The 21,521-nt window shown below is 39.4% G+C and overlaps 1 protein-coding gene across 2 annotated transcripts in view; it reads right to left on the bottom strand.

The window, feature by feature from the left end:
- Window positions 1-19,131, bottom strand: part of DNAJC13 (DnaJ heat shock protein family (Hsp40) member C13) — a 55,903-nt gene extending 36,772 nt beyond the window's left edge. For both annotated transcript variants that reach the window (XM_086742805.1, XM_086742806.1), the window contains exons 1-15: window positions 18,913-19,131; window positions 12,129-12,209; window positions 7,387-7,462; window positions 6,732-6,881; window positions 6,326-6,367; window positions 5,063-5,263; window positions 3,761-3,967; window positions 3,563-3,658; window positions 3,316-3,407; window positions 2,343-2,509; window positions 2,164-2,243; window positions 1,913-2,082; window positions 952-1,051; window positions 595-702; window positions 27-182 (exon numbers count right to left, since the gene is read on the bottom strand). In XM_086742805.1, the coding sequence (XP_086598931.1) occupies window positions 27-182; window positions 595-702; window positions 952-1,051; window positions 1,913-2,082; window positions 2,164-2,243; window positions 2,343-2,509; window positions 3,316-3,407; window positions 3,563-3,658; window positions 3,761-3,967; window positions 5,063-5,263; window positions 6,326-6,367; window positions 6,732-6,881; window positions 7,387-7,462; window positions 12,129-12,196 (1,713 nt within the window). In that variant the 5' untranslated portion in view covers window positions 12,197-12,209; window positions 18,913-19,131. The remainder of the gene's footprint in view (window positions 1-26; window positions 183-594; window positions 703-951; window positions 1,052-1,912; window positions 2,083-2,163; window positions 2,244-2,342; window positions 2,510-3,315; window positions 3,408-3,562; window positions 3,659-3,760; window positions 3,968-5,062; window positions 5,264-6,325; window positions 6,368-6,731; window positions 6,882-7,386; window positions 7,463-12,128; window positions 12,210-18,912) is intronic.
- Window positions 19,132-21,521: the final 2,390 nt, after the last annotated feature.

Genomic DNA, 21,521 nt, shown 5'->3' with positions numbered 1-21,521 from the left:
AATATTAAGAAATTATGAAAACTTACCTGAAAGAGCTTAAATAGTGTCCTGCCATTAGACGCCACCATTTCCAACAACATGTCAAACTGCTGCCCCTCAGTAGTCTCGCTATACGGAGCACATAGGGCAAATGTCAGGAAGTCCAGAAGTGAACTAATTACTAGGGCACCTGTCCCATGATCCTGAAATTAGCAAGACAGGTATGTAACAGATACAGCACCTCTCACCCACCCAAGAGTATTCATGCAAGTCTTATTCAGTACTCATGATGCTGAAGGTGTCATACTATGACATACTCTGCAAACAAAAATTATCCTTATCCTTAGTTAAAAGGAACATTCAGTTTCCACATTAAACATGCAAATATTTGTTGCATGACACAAGCTGTGCAGCGCAGATACATTCTAACCTGTCAAGACCTAAATCTATGTAGAACAAGCCTCAGTGCCAGACATAGCTGGATTTTCTGCACTTCAACTGCAGGTACAAATACATTCAAAGATACATCCAAGTATTATAGAAGTGTTTTCACTGCAATTATGAAATGCACTTGAAGCCATCTGTTTTCAACATTTACCACATTTTCCAACTTACCACATGGGAATTGAATTTCTCTAGTAGATTTTCTAGAAACTTCTTCGAAGAAAGAAGGGAAGCTTTGTTCAATTGCTCCTGCCTCAAGTCATAGTCATCATGCATGGGCTATTAAAAAAAAAAAGTATTCACTATGCAATCATATTTCAACCCTCAGTTCTTAACAGTTGTAGTTAAAAAGCCACACTCTGAACCCATAAAAAGCACATCGTACTTCAAGTTCAGCAGGAAATCACTGCACAAGTTATTTCACGTTGCAGCACACTGCAAGTTGAAGAGCAGTCCCTACTTCTACACCTTTCAGTAAACTGAAGCTCACACATTCCAAAGTGAAAAAATCTGCAACTTAATACTTACACACATAAGAGCACAAAGCATGTCAATAGAGGCATGGGTTACTCCATCATTGTTCCTTTTGAGGGCTTTCACAACCTTCACTCCTAATCGTTCTCGAAATCTTTTGAAAAGAAAGCAAAACCACCAAGACTAGCGAGGAAACAGAAACCTTAGTTTTAAGATACAAGTCCAATTGAGGAGCAAAAGTGATCTGCTCCCACTGCATGTGGCAAGTCAGTACATTGATGCTTACATAAATTTGAGGTTCCTTGGCAGAAAAGCATTAATATTGACCTCACTGTTAACCATATGCTGAAAGCACATTCACCAAAACAAAGACATCTTTCTATAGTTACAGGATAGTGACAGTACAGGACACAATTCACAGAGAAATAGAATTTTATAAAGGTCTGAGACTAAATGCGTGTTACTCTTCACATCATTCAGTTGGCCCATAGTCCGGAGTCAGAAATACTCCGAAGAATTTTTCATTTTTTAGAAGAACATCAGGCAGTTTTTCCTGCTTCCTTATGTTATCCAATTAAGACACAAACTCCAAGTAGCCTGTACTTACTGTAGGGCTATAATTCAACTTCCTAACATGAAGTTTTATCTTCATGTTGTGTTGAACTGAAGATAGCAATAGCATCAACATACTTTAAGAATGAAGAACTGCCTACTTCAAGGACAGACAAAGGTGTTTTTAATGTTCTTCCTAGTAGAAAAACATTAAGCCATGTTTGACTCAAGGCACAGAGTATTTGGCAAAGGAAGAACCAGCTTTACATACTAATGACAATTTGGGATTCTCAATTAAAGCCTGATGACAGCCTCATACTACTGAAGCAATTGCATACAGAGTCTTACAGCCTTTTTCAGAAGCGAGGCCTAACTCCGATTCTCAGTTTTAAAAATAACACATCAAAAGCTCAAAAACGGTTTTCACTTCCTACTTCCAAGTTTGAAGAGACTTCTCACTTACTTTGGAAGCTGAGTAAAGGCAAGGAAGCCCGCTTTTGAAGCCACTAGTCGCCTTACTGCTTGGAATTGGCTTTCAAGCTCTGCATTAGATGCTGCAATATCTCCCTCTTGAGAGAGCAATGCTGTTATGGCATTATTAATGAGTTTCTCCTTGTTTTCCGAGAATAGACCCTGGTTAAAAAAAATAACCATTATTAATATAGTTATGCATTAACAACATCTGAAGGGAATGGGCAGAGGATTTGTTCTTACATCTTGTGTAACTGCATGTAGTACCCCGCTGTAGGAAATGTTAGCATTGAACCTGAACACCGCATCTGCAAAGTTACCATCTGGAAGAAGATAAAACAAAAGTTAAGTGCACAGTACCTGACTAAATATCTCAATGCTTTAAAGAGCACTACAAAACCATGTAATAAGCATTAGCTTACTTGGAGGAGCAGCCAAAAACCTCAGATGAAGGCTCTCTACTTCTTCATCTACCGGCATACTGAGTAACCCCCAACGCTGGCCTTTGTGTGTGGAGGTCATTTTCACACAGACATCTCTATTACCAGAAGCTCTCACTCCATCCAGCAAGCTAGCCAGAAGAGAATCTCTGGGTTGGGAGAAAGACATATAAATACAATTTAGATGTGAAAAGTTATGCCAAAGAACCAAGTTACAAGAAAAATAGGCCAAAAAAAAAAATCCATCCAGCACAGAATGAAAGGCAGCACCAGTGTTAGTAAGAGATTCCAAGTCTTGCTAACAGCTACACCTCTGGAAGAGGTCACTAATTTTCAAGTGTTCCTTTATTCACTGTAATAATAGAGCTGTCTTACACTCAGTATAGCCAGCTGCAGCCTTTCACTAAAGGAATCAGCACTAGATTATCTGCTAATGATTCACACATGCTGCAAGCCAATTCATCCCTGTGCTTTCTGGAAACCTCACTTAGCAGGATTAGACTGCATTACAACTGCAAGTGGACTCAGGGACTATTCTGTTGGTTGTTTTAAATAGAATCAGCTAAGACCAATTCAAGCAGACAGCTCAAAGGGTTTACAGCCTTCACACTGCCGTATCACTTATATTATGCTTTCTTTCCTTCTCTCAGATATACTGCTTATCCAACTACAACATACAGAGAGCAACATTGCTCAGGAGAAACAAGCTGTATCTCACTGTAACATCCTTACATGAAAACTTCTGGACAGATTTGCTAAAGTTGGGATGAAGGTAAAGGGGAGAGATTTAGATCCTGTAACAAATCTTGATTTTAAATTGTAAGTGATAGACCACTAGGATAGCAAGGCTTTGAATTAACACTTCCAAGGGTCAGAGTTTATGGAAGCTGAGAAGCTAGAATCACTACAATGACAACTTCCATTTGAATTTATAACCCACAGGAGCTCCAGTTACCTTTCCGTTGAAGAGTATTTCCGAATTTGTCCTTTGATAAATTCAATGGTAAAAAGCTGGGGATTTTCACAGTCACATACTATTGCAAATACCTAAAAATAAGAGATTAGGATCACATTCACAAAGTAGTGTATTTAGCCTCAATTTGTAGAGTAGATATCTTATGTATACTATCAAGTTCCTATTATCATCAGTCTTATAGGAGGTTCTATTTGAAGAAGTGGTACTGAGAAAGGTTGTCTCTTACCTCGCCTAAAGGTTTCAAAGTTGCAATGTTATAGGTAGCTGGATCCCGCTCAACTAAGCAAGCTTCTGTAAGAGCTAGTACTCTTTTCATAGGCTCCTTTAAAAAAAAAAAAAAAAAAAAAAAAAAAGAAAGGCATGTTAGGAAAGAGAATTCCTAGCACTTAAGGGGCACCATGTAAGTTTAGTTTGACACCCTTACCAAGTGTCTATGTGTTATTTTTTGAACAACAAACTCCGCTAAAGATGTTACAGATTCATCATTGCTGTATTTTCCAAAGCGAAGATTCAAGTATTGCTCAAATTCTAGGGATTCTTTCCTCATCCGCAGAGAGATACCTATGAAGTTGCCAGCATGCTCTATTGCACTTTTGATAATTTCTTCCCTCTGTTCAGATGCAAACAGGTGCTGCAAGTTTTGGCAAGAAAAAAAAAAAGGCAAGGTGAAAAATACAGCATAGTTCAAGTAACCACAGTGCCATAAATAATCCTCCACTATATACCTAACAGCAAAGAATCTTCCCAGCAGCTAGGCTTGCCTTTGCTAAGTGCATACTATAAAGAGAAGAGGTATTTGTTACACAAGAGATCCACTATTAACTTCACATTTCCTTTAAAAAAAAAAAATCTAGAGCAGCTATTCCTAAGGGATAGCCGGCTACATATTAGTGTGCCATTAAAGCAAAGGTCTGCATTACTGGCCTGTGCACCCTTGGTAACAGATCCTGACAGCCTGGTAGGAGTAAGGAGACAGAACTACAGTGGCAGCCCCAGCTGCTATCTGTAAGGGCTGCTATCCAGCCTTGCTAGGCAAGGTTAGAGTAACTCTAGAGGATCAATTATATATCGCTAGTTTTACGCCAGAGAAAAATATGCTGCAATATAAAAGACATGGAAACCCCAACCTAGAGAGCAGAATCCTATTTTGTCATTAGTGACTAAGGTAGATATATTTATATTAGTAAGCACAAATTAACTCCTGAAGATCCATTACAGCTGCTTGCAGTATAGTACAGAGATCCTTTTAAGATTTTGAAACAAACACTACACTGCAGTATTTTCCAGGCAAAGCTGCTGAATATCAGATCACAGGCCTAAAAAAAGATTGATCAGTGGTGATGCTTCCATCGCTGAATAGAATCCCTCCATCAGTTCAGTAGATTAGTAACACTGTTTGTCACTCCTGTAACTTTGAGTAGTTTCAGGAAACTCCATGTCCACATTGCATTCACTTTCACCACCCAAATATAAATAACTGACTATTTTATGCTCTGTAGTTTTTAAATATGCAATAAGCAAAACAACTCCACACATTGCTCTCAAATACTTTTAAAACCTCTTTTCCACAGGAAATTAGTTAAACTCATCCACAAGCCTTGAGGCTCCACAGCTGGGTCCTAAAGATGCACATACTTGTATGCTCAAATTATGCTGAAGCTTCATTATTTCATATGCAGTTAAATATCCTAAGCACCATACCAAGACATTTTGTTTCAGTACTCACCAATCTACTAAATCCTCCATAGAGGATACAGAAGCCTCCCTGATAGCCAGCAATATCAACAAAGCCTTCAATGTTTCTGTAGTCATAGGAGCACAGGACTTTATTTGTGGCAGGATCAATTTGGTCAATACCTCCAGGAGTCACCTCTAGAATCACAGGTTTCCTTGTATCACTCCAGTGATGTTTATAGCAGTTATACCTCTGCAGAGAGAGCTACATTTAGACATATGCCCACACACTCCTTTACTACACAGCAATAGTTCTTTTCCAATCTAGTAAGCAGTGTGGGTGTGAAGTTGAAAAAATTATAACGTAGATAAGAGCATTAAGGGAAATAAGAATGCTATGAATCAAATAAAAGCAGCTATCTGCTGACAAGATAGTCACAACTTAAACAATACATTTTGAAGAGAGAACAGTAAATTCAAAACAGCCACCTCAAAAGGGAGTAAGTTTCTCTTGTTGCAGAATGTAGCCTACTCAGACTATTTACTAAGAGTAAATTAAGGTAAACTTGTCACTATAGTGCCAGTTTTTCACCTCCTGCAGTCATATTTCATTACAAATACAGACTTACTGAAATCAGCAAAAGTTAGAGGTCTGTTGTAAACTACAGAAAGACAAAGGGGACACCCGTATTCCATCAGCATTACTATGCTTATCACTGAAGATTTATTCTATGCAATACTTTTAGTTCTCTCTTCTTGTGAGCAGAAGACATAAAATGAAATACAAAGTCCAGTTCTTTATATTGGCCTGCTTATTACTATATTACCAAGATTCATTAAATGGCAATCTTGCCTTTAATCTGACCTACAGAAATTGTCCCAGGAAACAATATTCCCACATCAAGTTCAGGAAGTTATACAGAAAACTATTTAGAATTACAAAGCAAAATGCTGGAAGCAGTAAACATTGAATAATGATTCAAAGCTTGTGTTTTTATTTTTCCTTCTCTCCAAATAAGAACTCCATGTGGCAAAGCCTTTTATTTCAGCTGTAACATTCAGACTTTAAGTGTACCATCATAAGATTCAGGCCAAGTGAAGAGAACTCAAGTATTCTAGTGTTGAAAAGGTTCTCATTGCTTTTGAATAAACTCTTAGTTTTCTCTTCTCAAAGCAAGACTTCAGATACAAATTTACAAAAGCTATTTTAGGTAGTGCATATAGCACAAGCATAACATACATGAACACAGCAGAAGTTTAAGTCTTTAGATCATTTCATTAAATTGCACATGATCCAGACAAGCCAGACACTCACCCGTCCTGTGATTTTTCCTTCTGAGAAGTCTGTCCTGAATCTCTGTTTTTAAAAAAGTTAACCATAAATGAATGCAAATATGATAGCCATTATACCCAGAAAGCTTAACTTTAAGCTGACTCTGTTTTAAGGGACTTGAACTAAGTCTCCTTGAAGACTCACCATTCCATGGCAGTCTAACATAATCAGTATCTGTAGCTTTACTTGCTATTTAAGAATCACTCACTAGTTGTTGCAGCTGACACTAGATCAAGCACATTAACATAACAGCTCAAAAGACAACTTTCTTTTCTACTGTTCATGTAAGGAAAGAAAGCATAGTAAGCCATCACAAATGGTAATGATAACTAAGTCCTTACTGCTTGCTTGAAGAAAATACAACAAAAACCCCCTGCCACACACTTACCAGTGCCTCTGTAAGGAGTTCTGTTCTGTGCTCTGTGGAAAACTTAAGAGTTTCAGACTTTTTTCCACTCCCTTTGCGAAAAGTGAGACTAAATTCTGTTCCTTGTCCTTTTCCAACAGGAGAAATACTACAGATATCTCCATAAGGCCACTAGAGAATTGAAAGTAATTAGGTTATACTGTTAATCATTTTAAAGCTACATCTCCTCCACCCAAAAACCATTAGCATCTATAATAACTGAGTTGCTGAAATGAGACAATAGCTAGCACACTACGTGACAGCTCTAGCTTGACCTTCCTATTTGATACTCTGAAAAGTAAATAAGTATCCTGACTCCCTTCAGGGACAGACTTACAGTGATTAAACTTATCACAGTTCATTCAGAAGAGCACATCCAAAAGCAAACTAACACTTACATGCCAATAAAGACAAATCATCTAAAAGTACAAAAACTACTGGATATCTGTAGAGTTAGTGAAGGCAACACCAGTTTTCTGTTACATGTGCTTTTGTAGCACCTGCTGTACCTTCTGGTTTTGCTGAGATCTTGTCAGACTAGATAGATTCTGAAGGCTGAATGCCATTATTCACTCTCAATAGTGAATATAAGTCAGAAAACAACTCAGAATAGCCCTGTTCAAAAAATGATAGTTACCTGATTCGTAACTTCTAGTGTGTTGGGATTGTATGTGGTGATGGCATGGGTTCCAACTGAAAAGACTCGCTTATACCTAAAACACAGAAGAGCGTTAGTTTCTCCAGAAGTCTCAGAAAAACCCTGTCAAATAGTAAAAATTATTTTAAGAAGCTATTTACAAGTCAGTGCTAGGAAACAGATGTGAAATTTTCTGTTAAGTTGTAGTTTGCAATTTATCCTTATAATCATAGAATCATCAAATAGTTAGGGTTGAAAGGGATCTTTGAAGCTCATCTAGTCCACCCTGCCTGCAAGGAGCAAGGACATCTCCAACCAGATCAGGTTGCTCAGAGCCCCATCCAACTTGGCCTTGGATGTTTCCAGGGATGGGGCATCCACCACCTCTCTGGGCAACCCGTTCCAGTGTTCTATCATCCTCATTGTAAATAATTTTTTTCCTTAAGTCTAGTCTGAATCTACCTCCTTCTATTTTAAAACCATTGCCCCTCATCCTATCACAACAGGCCCTGCTGAAGTTTCTCCCCATCTTTCCTATAAGCCCCCTTAGGCACTGGAAGGCCACTCTGAGGTCTCCTGGGACCCTTCTCTTCTCCAGCTCCAACTCTCTCAACCTTTATGTTAAGCTCCTCTGTTCTATATATCCATAAAGGGAACATGTTAAATATCACTAAACATATTTCCTTACGCATGTATTTTCCTACATTATCGCCTAAGTCAGGCCCAAAGACTTTCGGAATTTGCACTGGAAGGTACTACCAGACCAGAATAAGTTTTAAAAAGACTACACAGATAAGAAAAAGAGATATTCCTGTAACGTGCTAAAGCATCTGTCTGAAGCTGTCTCAGACAACAGTCGTAATATGAAATAATCCAATTTACGCATCTGGCCACAATACTGTAACAAGTCGAGGTGTTACTATGGTCAAGCCTAATTTTTTTCACATTGAGGAAAACTAAGAGTTCTAAACTCAGAAATACTCAGATCACTGAAGTTATAGTTCAACACGCAGCTAGTCATTATAGATTGGTATCATAGATATGTTAACTGCCACGGTGCTTAAAGCGCAGCTATAGCAAGGTTGTCGCTTGCATTTCAGGCTTATCAGAAACAAGCGGCAGTGACCTAAAGCTAAGAAGTTTAGATGCACCAAGTGCAAAATGGAAGTCTTACCATGATTTAACTTCCTAGACAATCTTCACAGCATACCCTAAACCAACTCCCTATATAGAGACTATTTACATATTTCTGAATCAGGAAGTTTTGCAACATAACTAACCAGAGTTTGAAACAGTAAATTATTACTAACCTCTTACTACTTGTACAAACTTCTTATTCTAGGGTACTTCTATCTGGAAGCAACCCTGCTTAGAAAGACAAGCTAAACCTGTACCAGAGCCAGCTCTAGTAATTATTCTGACCAAACAGGATCTGAACATGGATGTCTTTCTTGAACCAAATAATAGTTGTCCGTGTCATAACTGACCCAGTGTAGCAATTTAAATTGCATTTCCAGGTTTGCTAGGGAAAGAAAAGGCTAGGATCAACCAGATGGCTGACTAGCTAATCTGGATCTGTGTCATACTACACACTGCATCAAGAAGCAAGTTGTTTCTTCCCTCTTTCTCTGCATTCTTGTGTTGCAGTTCCTTCTTCTCTCTCACTTGCCAGCTCTGCAGCACAAGCTATCATTGCTGTATACACTCAAACTTTGCATGGGCTTCAGGTACATTCAGACCTGCTCCCTCATGTTATTTGACCTGTCCTCCCTTCTCTCACAATAGCAAGGCCAAGAATATCTGTCTGACACAGTCAATATCACAAACTTCATTTTCTACCATTTCCCATTATTATTCAAACAAACTGGTATGAGTTTACTGGCCCAGAGGAGTTTATCTAGGAATTAAACGAAGTGCTTAATTAGCTCAAAGCTTAGAAAAATCTGTAATATTGAAGTGATCTGTGACCTTAAAGACACATAATCTACTTGAAAAACCTCTGTTTTTCCACATAGTTTAATTGTTCTTATTTAGAATGCAGGTTAAGAGAAGTTGTAGTAATGAAGCAGAACATTTCAAGTTACTCTAGCTGATAATGATTCCACTATATTCAGTCTGTCAAAGAATGCTCCAGTTCTTAGATCATAAGAAAACCCTTTGAACAAACCAACTGCTCCCTCTCCTCTTGTTGCACAATTTAGGTAGGTATTGTGTCTTTTATATTATTTAAAAGTAAGGTTTGTTTTATGCCATTCTAAAGAACTTAAACTTACCACAAGTAATAAAACACTATTACTTAAGGTTTTGATTAAGTAAAGAGCTTCACAGTGCTTTGTGGCAGAATAAGGATCTGCAATGATCACACATAATTGAAGACCAGCTTCCAAACATTATAGCACCTTTTTCTCCCCTCATGATTAAGCCACAATTCCAAAATCTAGGAAGCATTTTTATTATCCAGCATTCTCAGTATGGGATGTGACAAGGAACACAAGACAGAACAGTAGACTTGTTGAGTTAGCATTTCCTTCATCTCCTCTCCCTAGGCAAATTCTGAAGACTCAAATCTTGTTGCACGAAGGGAGGAGACTCTGAAGTCAGCTCTTACTCACAGCCTAAACATACTCTTGTCCAGAACTTCACCTTTAAATATGTACAAAGATGTTGGAAGATTTTACCATTAATTATCTCTCAAACTACTCTGCAGTACAGTCTAATGCCAGGCTGTTTTGAGAAGAATGTGAAGCTATGTCCTCTTCCCAGTAAAAAGGCTATTGCCTATTCACTAGTTTCTAGAGAAGCACTGTAGAAGTCAGAAGTTTGGTTGGTTTTTTTTTTTAATCAGGTGGAACATGGTAGATGATTTTCATACCACCACACTCAAGAGAAAGACAGTGTTCATTAATCTTACATAATTACAGATCGACACTGGAGCATCATCATCTGTACTACTAGAAAGTACTTTAACTGCCATGCAGACAACCCATATTCAGCAAAGTGACAGATCATACGAACAGTGAAAGTCCTTCAGGCTCATTTAGTACTAAATATTGAGGAAAAAAAAACCCAGTAACTTAATGTTATCCATAGATTATAGTGAGAATGTATAACTATGAACTGACTGGACTTAAGTATTCAAATACAAGCTTACTAAAAGCCATATAAGCTTCTGCTGCAACACAACAAGAGGCAACTACTTTTCACATAATGAAGGAGAAAGGACTGTTAAGTGTCATTTAGTTTTTAAACTAAGTCTCTGTTTTAGACTTTAGACTTAGTTTGAAGTTCTGTAAGACTTCATAGTTTATCAAAACACTATCATCAAAGTTCAAGAGCATACCACTAACTTCAACAGCTTGCATCATGTAAGAACAGGCTCTATAATGGAAGGCATTAAGTAACAGGAGCAATCTGAGCTCTATGTATTTAATTTTCATCAAGTGGTTCAAATTCACACACTAAATTTGCAGATACACCACAGGAACTTCAGAGGAAAAGACTAGATATTTTCTGTTGGAAAACAGAAAGATTAAGAGGAACAAACTGTTCTAGTGTTCTTCCCCAACACAGTGTCCTTCTATTACTAAAGAAAACAGTTTATTCATTCATGTCCACATAAATCCAAATGCCTGGATCTTAACTCAGGTAAGAGTCAGTTTACACAAGTATTCACTAGAATTCTAATGAGGTAAAACTAAATATCATACTATTGCAAGTCAGTCAAGAATCTTTATTGGTAGAGGAACGATTTTGCTCTCAGACCGCTGCTCAGTCCACTCTGGACTCTGAACTACCCAAGGCTTTAATTTCTGCTGACAAATAGGCAGGGAGGTCTTTGATTAGATACTGAAGAAATCTCATGGTTCTTTAAAGCACAACTGAGAAACATCTGTGGCTGCCACTCCCTGCAATCCCATCTTCCTTTCCTTCTCAGCACTCCCAATCTTTGATAGTAAGAATTCATGAAGTATCTATCAGCAGACAGCCAAAAAAAAAGCCAATTTCAACTTACTGGTCAAAAAACAGATTCAGACATCACCTCTCCATATAATGATTAGATTAAAGCAGTACTCATGTTCCTGAGGCATAGACAGGATGTTTAAGTAGTAAGGAAAAAAAATCCTAGTTCCGCAGCACTACTATGCATGTGACAAGGAACAATGGGCAAGGATACCAAAGAAAGTCCTATGAGGCTTCAAAAAGTATGCACAACGGCTGACTTCAAACACAGTCTAACAGATACCAGCTACAACAGTTTAATGGACAGTTCTATTAGACATTCCCTAGCTTCCGCAGACAGAAGCATCAGTGAAAATTCATTTTTAGATTCAAAATCCCCATTAAGGATGAAGCATATTTCTAGCAACAGAAGTCTTCAAACAATCTCAGTCAATAGTTTAACAGAATCTGTTACACAACGTGTTAAGTATACATGTGGACTAGTGACCCTCATATATCTAAAATACTACTCCTCCAAGATCCTGTTCTGAGAAGAAGCACTTCCACATTAAAATTAGTGCTTTATATAGTAAGCTCAAGAGGCTCGGAAGCTGAGGAAGGCTGAGACACAATGTTTAAAATCCAAACCAATTCTAGTAAAGGTACATTCTGTTCAGAAACTGAGCAGTAGGAGCCTGTAATTCAGTTTTCATCTATCAGGAACTATACAGTTAGATTCAATAATAGAGAGAAGAAACGTCACACAAAAACAAAAAAAACCCAGCAAACTTTAAACTACTTACTTTCCCCTCCATGAATGTTTTGTTGTGTAGAAACAAGCAAGATCTCTGTTTTCCCTGATTATATTCATTCTGTGCCAAGATCTGAAAACAAGAGAGACATCCTGTTAGTACTCATGATTTTCACTTAAAACCAAAGCTCACTAATCATCAATATGCTTTAATAAAAAAAGACTGTTTTTAAACACTCAAGTCACTACTTTGTCAGTTCCACACACAAAAAAATACTAGGAATACTTATCAAACAACTAATGGACTAAGTTGCACATGGAGTTGAACATGAATTATTAGTTTCCCTACTGATGTTCTTATACCAGTTCCTCTAACAGTACCAGGGTACAGTAACTTATGACCTTTTATTAGCCATATTATTGCAACCACACTTCTTTTGCTCCACCTCTGCACATTCAGATTCAAGTGTACTTTATGTCATCACCAGAATGCTTAACTCCTGAAAGCTGTACAATATCAAAGTGATTTGAGTACCCTGCATCTATAAATCCAGCTAAGACAGATTCCTATTGCCATGAAAAAAACAAGCAAGGAGAAATCTGGACAGATAGAACAGCTTATTTTCCAGTCTGAAATGGAATCTGAAGTTGAGAAACTTACTTATTAGCCAAACACTGATCAAAGAGCTGACTAAGTACCTTTTCTGTGCTGTAAAAACTGGATCATCGCTTTAGGAGCTACTAAGTCCTAAGGAATTTTTCTGAACACTGAACACCATCTTCTATGATTGAAAATTATGCATGTTGAATACTTGGGATATTAACTTCCCTTTTACTTCACTTTGCTGTTACGACACATACAAGGCACTTAAGTGCATGTACCCTGATTAAGTTGCATGAGTGAAGTTGTCATTCTCAGTTCATTGCTACAGCATTAGTTTTATTTTTTAATATATCAAATCAGGCTTCCCTGCTCTTGATTACAGACTAGTATGACTCTGAGGTTCACACCATTAATGTGGTGGCATCCCCAAAACATTACACGCTTAAAAAGCTAGTCTGCAAGAACTCATATTCATAGCTTGCATGAAGCAATGCTGAAGTAATCCAAATCCAGTCAGTACCCCACTAAAAGTTAGACTACAAGCCCAGTCATATTTTTACATTCAACTAACTCTATTTGGCAAAGGAAGACTTCTCATTTTTGAAATGGGTGCCTTGTAACAATAGCTCATTGTTAATTTCTACTCTCTACAACTTCAGGCTATTTTCTTTCTGAGCAAAGACTGTAGCAGTTACGTAGTAATGAACACAAAGAATGGATAGCCTGACAAACAAATTTGAGAATTCCTTTCCTCAGGTGAAGAACCAGCACAATCATTACTACCTACTGAAGAGAACTTGTGGTACTGCCTCTAGAAAAAGAGAAAAATAGTATTTGCATATTTCAATGACTCAATCTCTGAGTAAAATTTTCAGTTAATACCCCATTAACTTGTGGTAGTTAAATTCTCTAAATTCAGTTTTTGAAAGCAAAGTTTCAAGAGGGATAAGACGTTCAACAGCATTATTCCTGACATTCTCCATTTTGCCCGGTTTGAGAACCACGTTGTATTATTATTGCCACGGATAAGCATCAAAACAGTACACTGTGCAAACCACACAAATCTTACTGTATAGTAGCACATTTTAGACCTGATAATTTTGTGGTTTAAAATTAGCTTTCAGAACAAAGTGTCAAATACTCAATTTTCATACCTCCCTTTTTAAGCCATTTTCTCGACATTGACTAATGTATTTGTGAAAATAAAATAAAAGGCTTATAACAAGACTAGCTCCACTAAGTACGGGATAAGAAGTCTTTATCTGTAATTACAGTTTTGCCAACACCAGACTACTCTGACCAGTTCTATTGAGTCTCCCAAACCTTAACTCCACCTGCTCTAGAGTATTTAAAGCAAGATATTCTCACACTCGCAAGCATCTAGTCTTAACAACCCTGAACTGAGAATTACTCGTTTATGAACTACCAGCAGCTTCCACTAATTTTAACATCAGCATGTACCTAGATTCAGGATACTGATACATGAGGTATCATACATGCAGTGGAAGGGACAAATTCACTAGACTGCTTTTTTGTTTAGATTAAAACTATTAAAATCATTAAGTTTTGATGCTTTACTAACTGTGCTTCTGGAAGGTGATTGTAACTATGTCTCCCACTGAAAAGACTAGCACAGAGGCAATAAATGCCAAAATCTAGTAACAATTAATTCTTGTACACATTTTCCTGCAGTTTAACCAGAGAATAAGGCTAACAATAGCCTAGTGTTCTGAGCTGCTATGTTGAAACCCAGCAATCATTTTTCAGTTGTCTTTGGTTCCACAGTAAGAGCAAGATGAAATAAAATAGTTCACGTCAACAACTAAGACATTTTAGAAAAAAAAAAAGTTATCTTATCTTCCTTCACTCATTCTTGCAGAACCAGTGTGGCATCACCCTTAGTATACTATCTACAATGCGATACATTATAATTTTAGTCCCCAAGACAGTAAAACCACATCAGGTTTTATTATTAATCAAGTTAAGTTCAGCCATATTGCCAGCATAAGGTATAGTGGCCAACAGTCATATCATACCAATTTCCCAAAATAAGAGAACATTCTTACTATTGCCATCTTTACCTCTTCCTCCTGTATTCAAGGTACCTTTAAAAAGTCGACTGACCTGACACAAAACTTGAGTTGAATTCTCTATTTCACTCATAAAAGCATCCAGGACAATAAGGTCCCAATTTTAATGATCATCTCAGTGTCCTGGGGTATCCAAAGCCAGAAAAAAAAAATAAAATCACAGTTTCAAAGCTTATTTTAAACATATTGCAGCACAGCCATTGGATATCCCATATTCATGGCTCTCAAAGGTTTAACACTAGAGAAACACCTAGTTCAATTGTTCCATTTCTACTGGAGCAGAAGCAACAAGTACTTTGAAAATAGCAGTTTATAAACATGTTTCATCTGGTTGAGAAAAAGAGCACACTGAATGCAGAATATAGTCAAATAATCTGAGGCTCCTCCAGGCAAAATACTGTCCATGACTTGCAACTTCTTTTGGAAGCTTAACTAAAGCACTTCCCAATACCTAGATATTTTAATTAGCTTTTTCACAAGACAGAAGTTCAGCAACACTTTCCTATTTGGTTCTTGTAGTACTGTAAGTAGCAACAAAACAGCTTTCAAGGGAAGAACTAAAACCACATTTTTGTGTGCTGCACATCCCAGAAATAGCAATCCCTAAAATTAAAGGGCCTGAACTGCTGCCAGGACTCCCCCTACCTCAGAGTTTAAGCTACATCAACAGGTATATTACACAAACTGTGTTCAACTTGCATACACTTTCCACTTTTCCAGGATTTCACATTCTTCAGACAAAATTACCATCTGGGAAAACAAAATCTATTTCAGGAAACAGAGACAAGTCAGTCTCAAACTAACACTTGAAGAGTTAGAAACAAAGCTGTGACCTTGCATGCATCAAAGCAATAGGCACAGTTGTAATAACACATTAAGTATCCCTCAGTTTAAATAAAGTCAGAAGTTCGGACACGGGTTCAAAGTTTAGTGCAGAATTCTGATTGACTTTTTTCCCCCCAATCATATTATTTCTCTAGTATTACAAAGCTTCCATATCTTGCTTAAGTGAAGGTTTAACCTGCTAAGGTAGCACTTCAGAGCCCCAAACGGGATTATTATTCTGTTCCACTGGAGGTGGGGGCGGGGTGCAGGTGCTGATAAGAAACCGAGATTTCTTAGGTGGAAGAGGAAGAGAAGTGCTGACAAACCAGGACTTCTTTTAAGAATTTATTCCAGCAAGGTTAAAATACAAGGTAAAGTTCCAGGAAAGGCTATATTGCATGGGGACAGATTCTCAGAAAAGTCACACTTGAGCTTTATGTGAATGAGAGAGAAGACACACCAAGGGACAGAAAGAGGGACCTATTGGAAAGAAATGAGAGCAAGGCACTGACAAAAAAAAAAAGTAAGGTTCTGTTAATTTGTGTTTAGCTTAATGGTCTGGAGCCTGATTTCCAGTTACCTACTCATCTGTAGCTTTAAAGGCATTATTTAAATAATTATTTTTTTTCTGCACTGTTTTACCTGTCTAGGTTTCATCTGCCTCTTTCACTGCTGTGTGCACTAACTTGCAGAGTTCTGCCTTCTGACAGATTCTTTTTAACAAGCACTAAACTTTTTCCTCTTCCCTAAACAGTATTTTGCTCTTAAAGTACTACAGCCTAATTAACTGTGGAAATTGACATTTCTTAATCTGTTATGCAGGAACACACAGCCCTTTTTCTAAGAGGGGAAAGAGATGAGATTCACCAGATCCTTAAAAGAGGATTACTGCAGCCCGCCTCAGCGACAGCAGCACTGCCACCTTCCATAGTCCAGGATGTAAACAAGCTGAGAATTTTACCCTTACTACTACCAGAAATGATGCTGAAGACATTAATGTCCATCCTCCAGCTGACTGCTCCCATTGCCTTACCAACAGCCACTGCTGAGGATAACCAGAATCTTCCAGACTTGTTTTTTTTTCCATCTGTATAAGCATTCTACTGTTTCAATGAACCAATCTGATTCACCAGCTAGACAGGCGAGTATCATAACAAAAATGTTTACCCACTAATAGGGGGGAGGGTGGCAAAGAAAGAGAGTGCTCCTTTCAGTAACAGTTTAGCCATCTTGTCAAATTTCTCCAGAATATTGTTCTATTTTATTAGTGATGTAGGATAATTGTTAAGGTTTTTTGGGCATTAATTGAGAAGTTAAACAGTTGGAGGCTAATATACTTCAAGATACAGTTGAATGCCAGCTGAAGAATTACTTTAAATAAAGTTCAGTGAGCTCCCAACACAAGTTAAAAGAAAAGTCACCTGCTCAGTCTGAAATATTGGTCTTAAGGGCCAGATCTATCTCCAGCATACCACTTAAAATCTGGAAATATACAGTGATTCAGTCCCTCAGGACTAATACATGTTTGGAAACTATGAAAAATACCACATGATAACCAGAGGAACAAGGAATACACATGAAATACGTCTTTTTAGAAATTTATTCCAGCAAGGCTAAAATACAAGGTAAAGTTCCTGGAAAGTCTATACTACACAGGGACAGATAGTCAGCTCTGAGTCTACAAACACTTAGAAGTTTGTTGCAAGTGGAAAAAAAAAACCAAACTGTCAGTAACAATGGAAAGGAGTCAGTAATTTCTGGTAAAGTGTTCTGACACTTGGCTGCCTAGAGCATGTAGGAATTGGACCAAGACACGTATCTATAACACTAGTCCTGTTATTCTGAGCCAAGCCATGGCAGACTGTTTAAACAGCATCTTCCTAATTCAATTCAAAACTGAAACTTGAGTCACTAGCAGTCCCTTCAACAGCCTTCCTCCTTTTTTATACATCTCACTTCATGCAAGTAGCCTATCTAGACAATCTTCCAGCTATCAAGAAGGCTTCAACATCAAAGAAGATAAGTTATAAAACAAGGAATATTTTCTGAAATACAGTATTATTCAATCACTGCTAAGTAACAGGAAACAAAGCAGCTATCTACTCAACTTCATCTTCTCAGACTCATTGTAATCGATCTTATTTGTGAAAGAACACAAGAGAAAACGGGAAAATACATTTCAGATTATATTAACTTCAGAAGCAGTCACAGAGCAGAGAATAAGTGCATTAAGAGGAAAAGTCCAAGTAAATCTATATGCCTATGTTTCCCCTCAAGCAGCATGCTCAAACATTCCCCCGGCTTGAGGGCACTAAGCAGAAAAGAGAAAAAACCCTTCTGCCCCAAAACTGGAGCACCAAGACATGTTTAAAACCCAGTCCTTGGCCCTCACTAGAGACACAGCTATCAAGGTGCAAGCTCCACATTACTTGACAGGAAAAATCTATCCCAAAGACTGTTGGTAGCTCACTGTAGACAGAAAAGCATTTAGTATGCCTACTTGTTTTGACTTTCAGAAAACAAAAGGCAAGTGAAAGGCATTCATGGGAGCAATGCAAAAACTCTTGGGAAAATAAGCACATTATGGGCAGATTTTCTGAAAGATACATTTAGCTCTGCTTATGCTCTTCAGGCATACTATTACCACTCAAAAAAAAAAAAGAAATAAAGTCTAATCTCTGTGAGAGCAAGAATCCTGCTAAACTCTCCCACTCTTCATGAATTATTTCCTAAAGCATCTCACCATGGGTATACTTTGATCCGAGGCCAGGAGAAGAAAAATAATGTATCTTTTCTTAATGGACAGGCTAGTATTCCTCCAGGAAAGAGGACAAATTCTGCCCCGCGGCTACAAAAGCTGCATCAGGTGCAAAGCACGTTCAGTGAAGCACCAGGCAGGCTAAGGCTAGAGAAAAGCCCAGCCTCTTCTCTGCTGGGAGATACAGGAAGAGAAGGTCTTGAGAGTGGCTTGTACCAAACAGGTAACACAACCGGAGCCCAGGGGGGCACGGCCAGGCTGCTCACCACCCCCGGGAGCACCCCGATGCCCGCCCCTCAGCCCTCCACGACCGGGGCGAGGAAGGGCAGGGGGCGGGGGGCTTTACCGGCGGAAGCATCGGCTCCCACGGGCAGAGAGCGTTGCTTCCAGCCCTGCCCCCGCTCCCTCACAGCCCCGCGTCGGCCGGGCGCCCCCCCCCCCATAGCCTCGAGCAGCACCTGGGTGCCTGACAGCCCCGCCCGGGACTGTGGAAGGAGGCGGGGGCCGCCACCACCACCTCCTCCTCCTCCTCCTCACTTCTCCCGCCGCTGGGATTTACCTGGCCGGGGAGCCTGCGCTGCCCGGACCTGCCCCCACCAGCACTGCGCTTCCCGCCGCTGCCAGCGATAAGGGTGAAGGGCCGCTGCGCAGAGCCCTCGCCCCTCACCCGGCAGCCGCTACACCGCTCCGACTCCCTCAGTGTCTGGCGCTGGAGGCCGCCATCTTAGCTCCAGCAGCAAGACCGCCCTCCCCACGCAGTCGCCGTCAAGCCCGGGGCCGTCACGGGACGCGGTCAGCTGATATACTCCCCCCGCCCTCCCTCCCGGTCCGCGAGGCCGCCTCGCCCTCCTTCTTCCCGCCTCTTGCCCCCTCCCCTCCCCTGCCCTGCTCTGCCGGGAACCGGAGTGGGTGGGGAGGGAATCCGTGCGCATGCGCAAAGCCGTGAGGTGCAAAGTTCCCCCCTCCCTTTCCCGTCCCCTCCGGCCCTGGGAGGCAGGCGGTGTGGGCGGGGCCAGCATGGGATGGGCGGGGCCGGCACGAGGCGGGCGGGAAGGTGGTGAGAGCAGGCGCTGAGGGGAGAAGGTGGTTGAAGTTTGGCAGGGGTGGGCGTGCCTCTGCTCGTCTTTTTGCTCTCTGTTGTGCTTTAACAGCGTTTAATCTGTTGGTCTAGACCAGATCAACTAGTTTGGGGCTAGTTGGTAACGTCCTCGGCGCCCAGCTCCTGGAGTCTTGTGATTCCGTAGCTTTGGGGGTACGGACAGCCGCAGCATCCCCAGATAATGCTGCATCCCGGATGACTTCGGTATCCAGGTACAGGATTTTTGAGGCCTGGTACCGGTTTCATGCTCACCACAGAAGTATGTAGCAAATAAGAAGCGCTTTAATTGCAAACAAAGTGTTACTAACTTGTAGTCTCCTCTTTGAGAATGTGCGTCATTGAGCTGTGAAAGGCACATTGAACAATCAAAAAACAAAGTGCACTTTTTAATTATGCATCTTATTTGCTTGTTTGTAAAGACAGTGTTAAATCCCATATGAATCTTGCTGAACCACTGATTTATGTGGTTGGCTAACCACCCCTGAATGTTGTTACGGGACTCTTAATCTCTCTGTCGACTTCCCATATTCTGTACCAGATGTAAGATTTCCCAAAGATGTAAACTATGTATTTGGGAAACTTAAAATGCCTAAAAATTGACATAAATATTTTGAAATATGACTCACATTGGAACACATGTGCTTACCGTGCGTTTCCTTTAAAACAGTGTCCTTGAAGTCTGCAAATGGAGAGAGAATTGAGGAACAAGTTGTAACTGGAACTAATTAGCTTGGAGAAAAAAAATAAGATTAAAATAATAGGCAATATATTGCTACTTTTTTGCCTTTTCATTGTCATATAAACTGTTCTTCATGTCTTATATTTTACATAAGATATTTAAATACTAATAAGTCATTCTTTTGATAACTCCAGTCTGAATCTGGCACACCATGGTAAAATAGGGTAATGGGAAAATAATTTTACTTTGGGAAAATTGATAAATTACTTTTTGTCACAGAACTTTGACAGGGGAAAAGCAGATTTAATCCTTTATTAACATACTAGGAATTGCAGAAATCTCAGTTCAGAGGGAGCTGATACGATTCAGAAGAGTTTATTTGGCTGAGTGCATGGAAGAGTTTTTGGAGGGGCCTGGAGGGATTTTTTTCTGTTCTTGTTGATTAGTTGGCTTGGAGGATTGTTTTTGTCCAAGGAGGTTATATTTTGTGTTAGTACTTCTATTGTGTTGTTAATGTAAGTAGGTAAAACACAGCAAGTAAAGCAACAGCTTGTTAGATGTTTTTTACTTGAGACCAAAGAATGACACTTGCATAATGAAATTGGTGTAACAAACTAGGAATCAATATTTTCATAGCCAGATTTTAATCAGACAACATAGATTATATTTCAGCATATTTATTTCACTCAAGCTAGTATTTCAGTAATAAAATACATGTTTACCTATCTATTTTGCTTTATACACTACCTCTATTTTTGAACATGCTTTCATGTAAGTAGTGGTGTTAACTTTGATTATAATGCAGAAGAATGATAAAAGGAAAGGAGGATACAGATTAAGAGTGAGAAAATGTCATGGTTTTACCCCAGCCGATGACTGAGCACCATACAGCCGCTCACTCACTCGCTCAGCAGTGAGATGGGGGAGGGAATCAGAAGGGTAAAAGCGAGAAAACTCGTGGGTTGAGATAAAGACAGTTTAATAGGTAAGGCAAAAGTCATGTGCGGAAGCAAAGCAAAACAAGACGTTCATTCACTACTTCCCATCCACAAGCAGGTGTTCGGCCACCTCCAGGAAAGCAGGGCTGCATCACACATAAAGGTTACTTGGAAAGACAAACACCATCACTCTGAACATCCCTCCTTCCGTCTTCTTCCCCCAGATTTATATTGCTGAGCATGACACCGTATGGTATGAAATATGGTCAATTGGGGTCAGCTGTCCCGGCTGTGTCCTCTCCAACTTCTTGTGCACTTCCAGCTCCCTCACTGGTGGGGTTGTGTGAGAAGCAGAAAAGGCCTTGACTCTGTGTAAGCACTGCTCAGCAATAACAAAAACATCCCGGTGTTATCAACACTGGTTTCAGCATAAATCCAAAACATAGACCCAC

This window comes from Chlamydotis macqueenii, chromosome 2, assembly GCF_036417535.1.
Source record: "Chlamydotis macqueenii isolate bChlMac1 chromosome 2, bChlMac1.mat, whole genome shotgun sequence".
NCBI classification, from domain to species: Eukaryota; Metazoa; Chordata; class Aves; order Otidiformes; family Otididae; genus Chlamydotis; species Chlamydotis macqueenii.
Note: the sequence above shows the minus strand (reverse complement) of the source record. Positions and strands in the feature narration are given on the sequence as shown.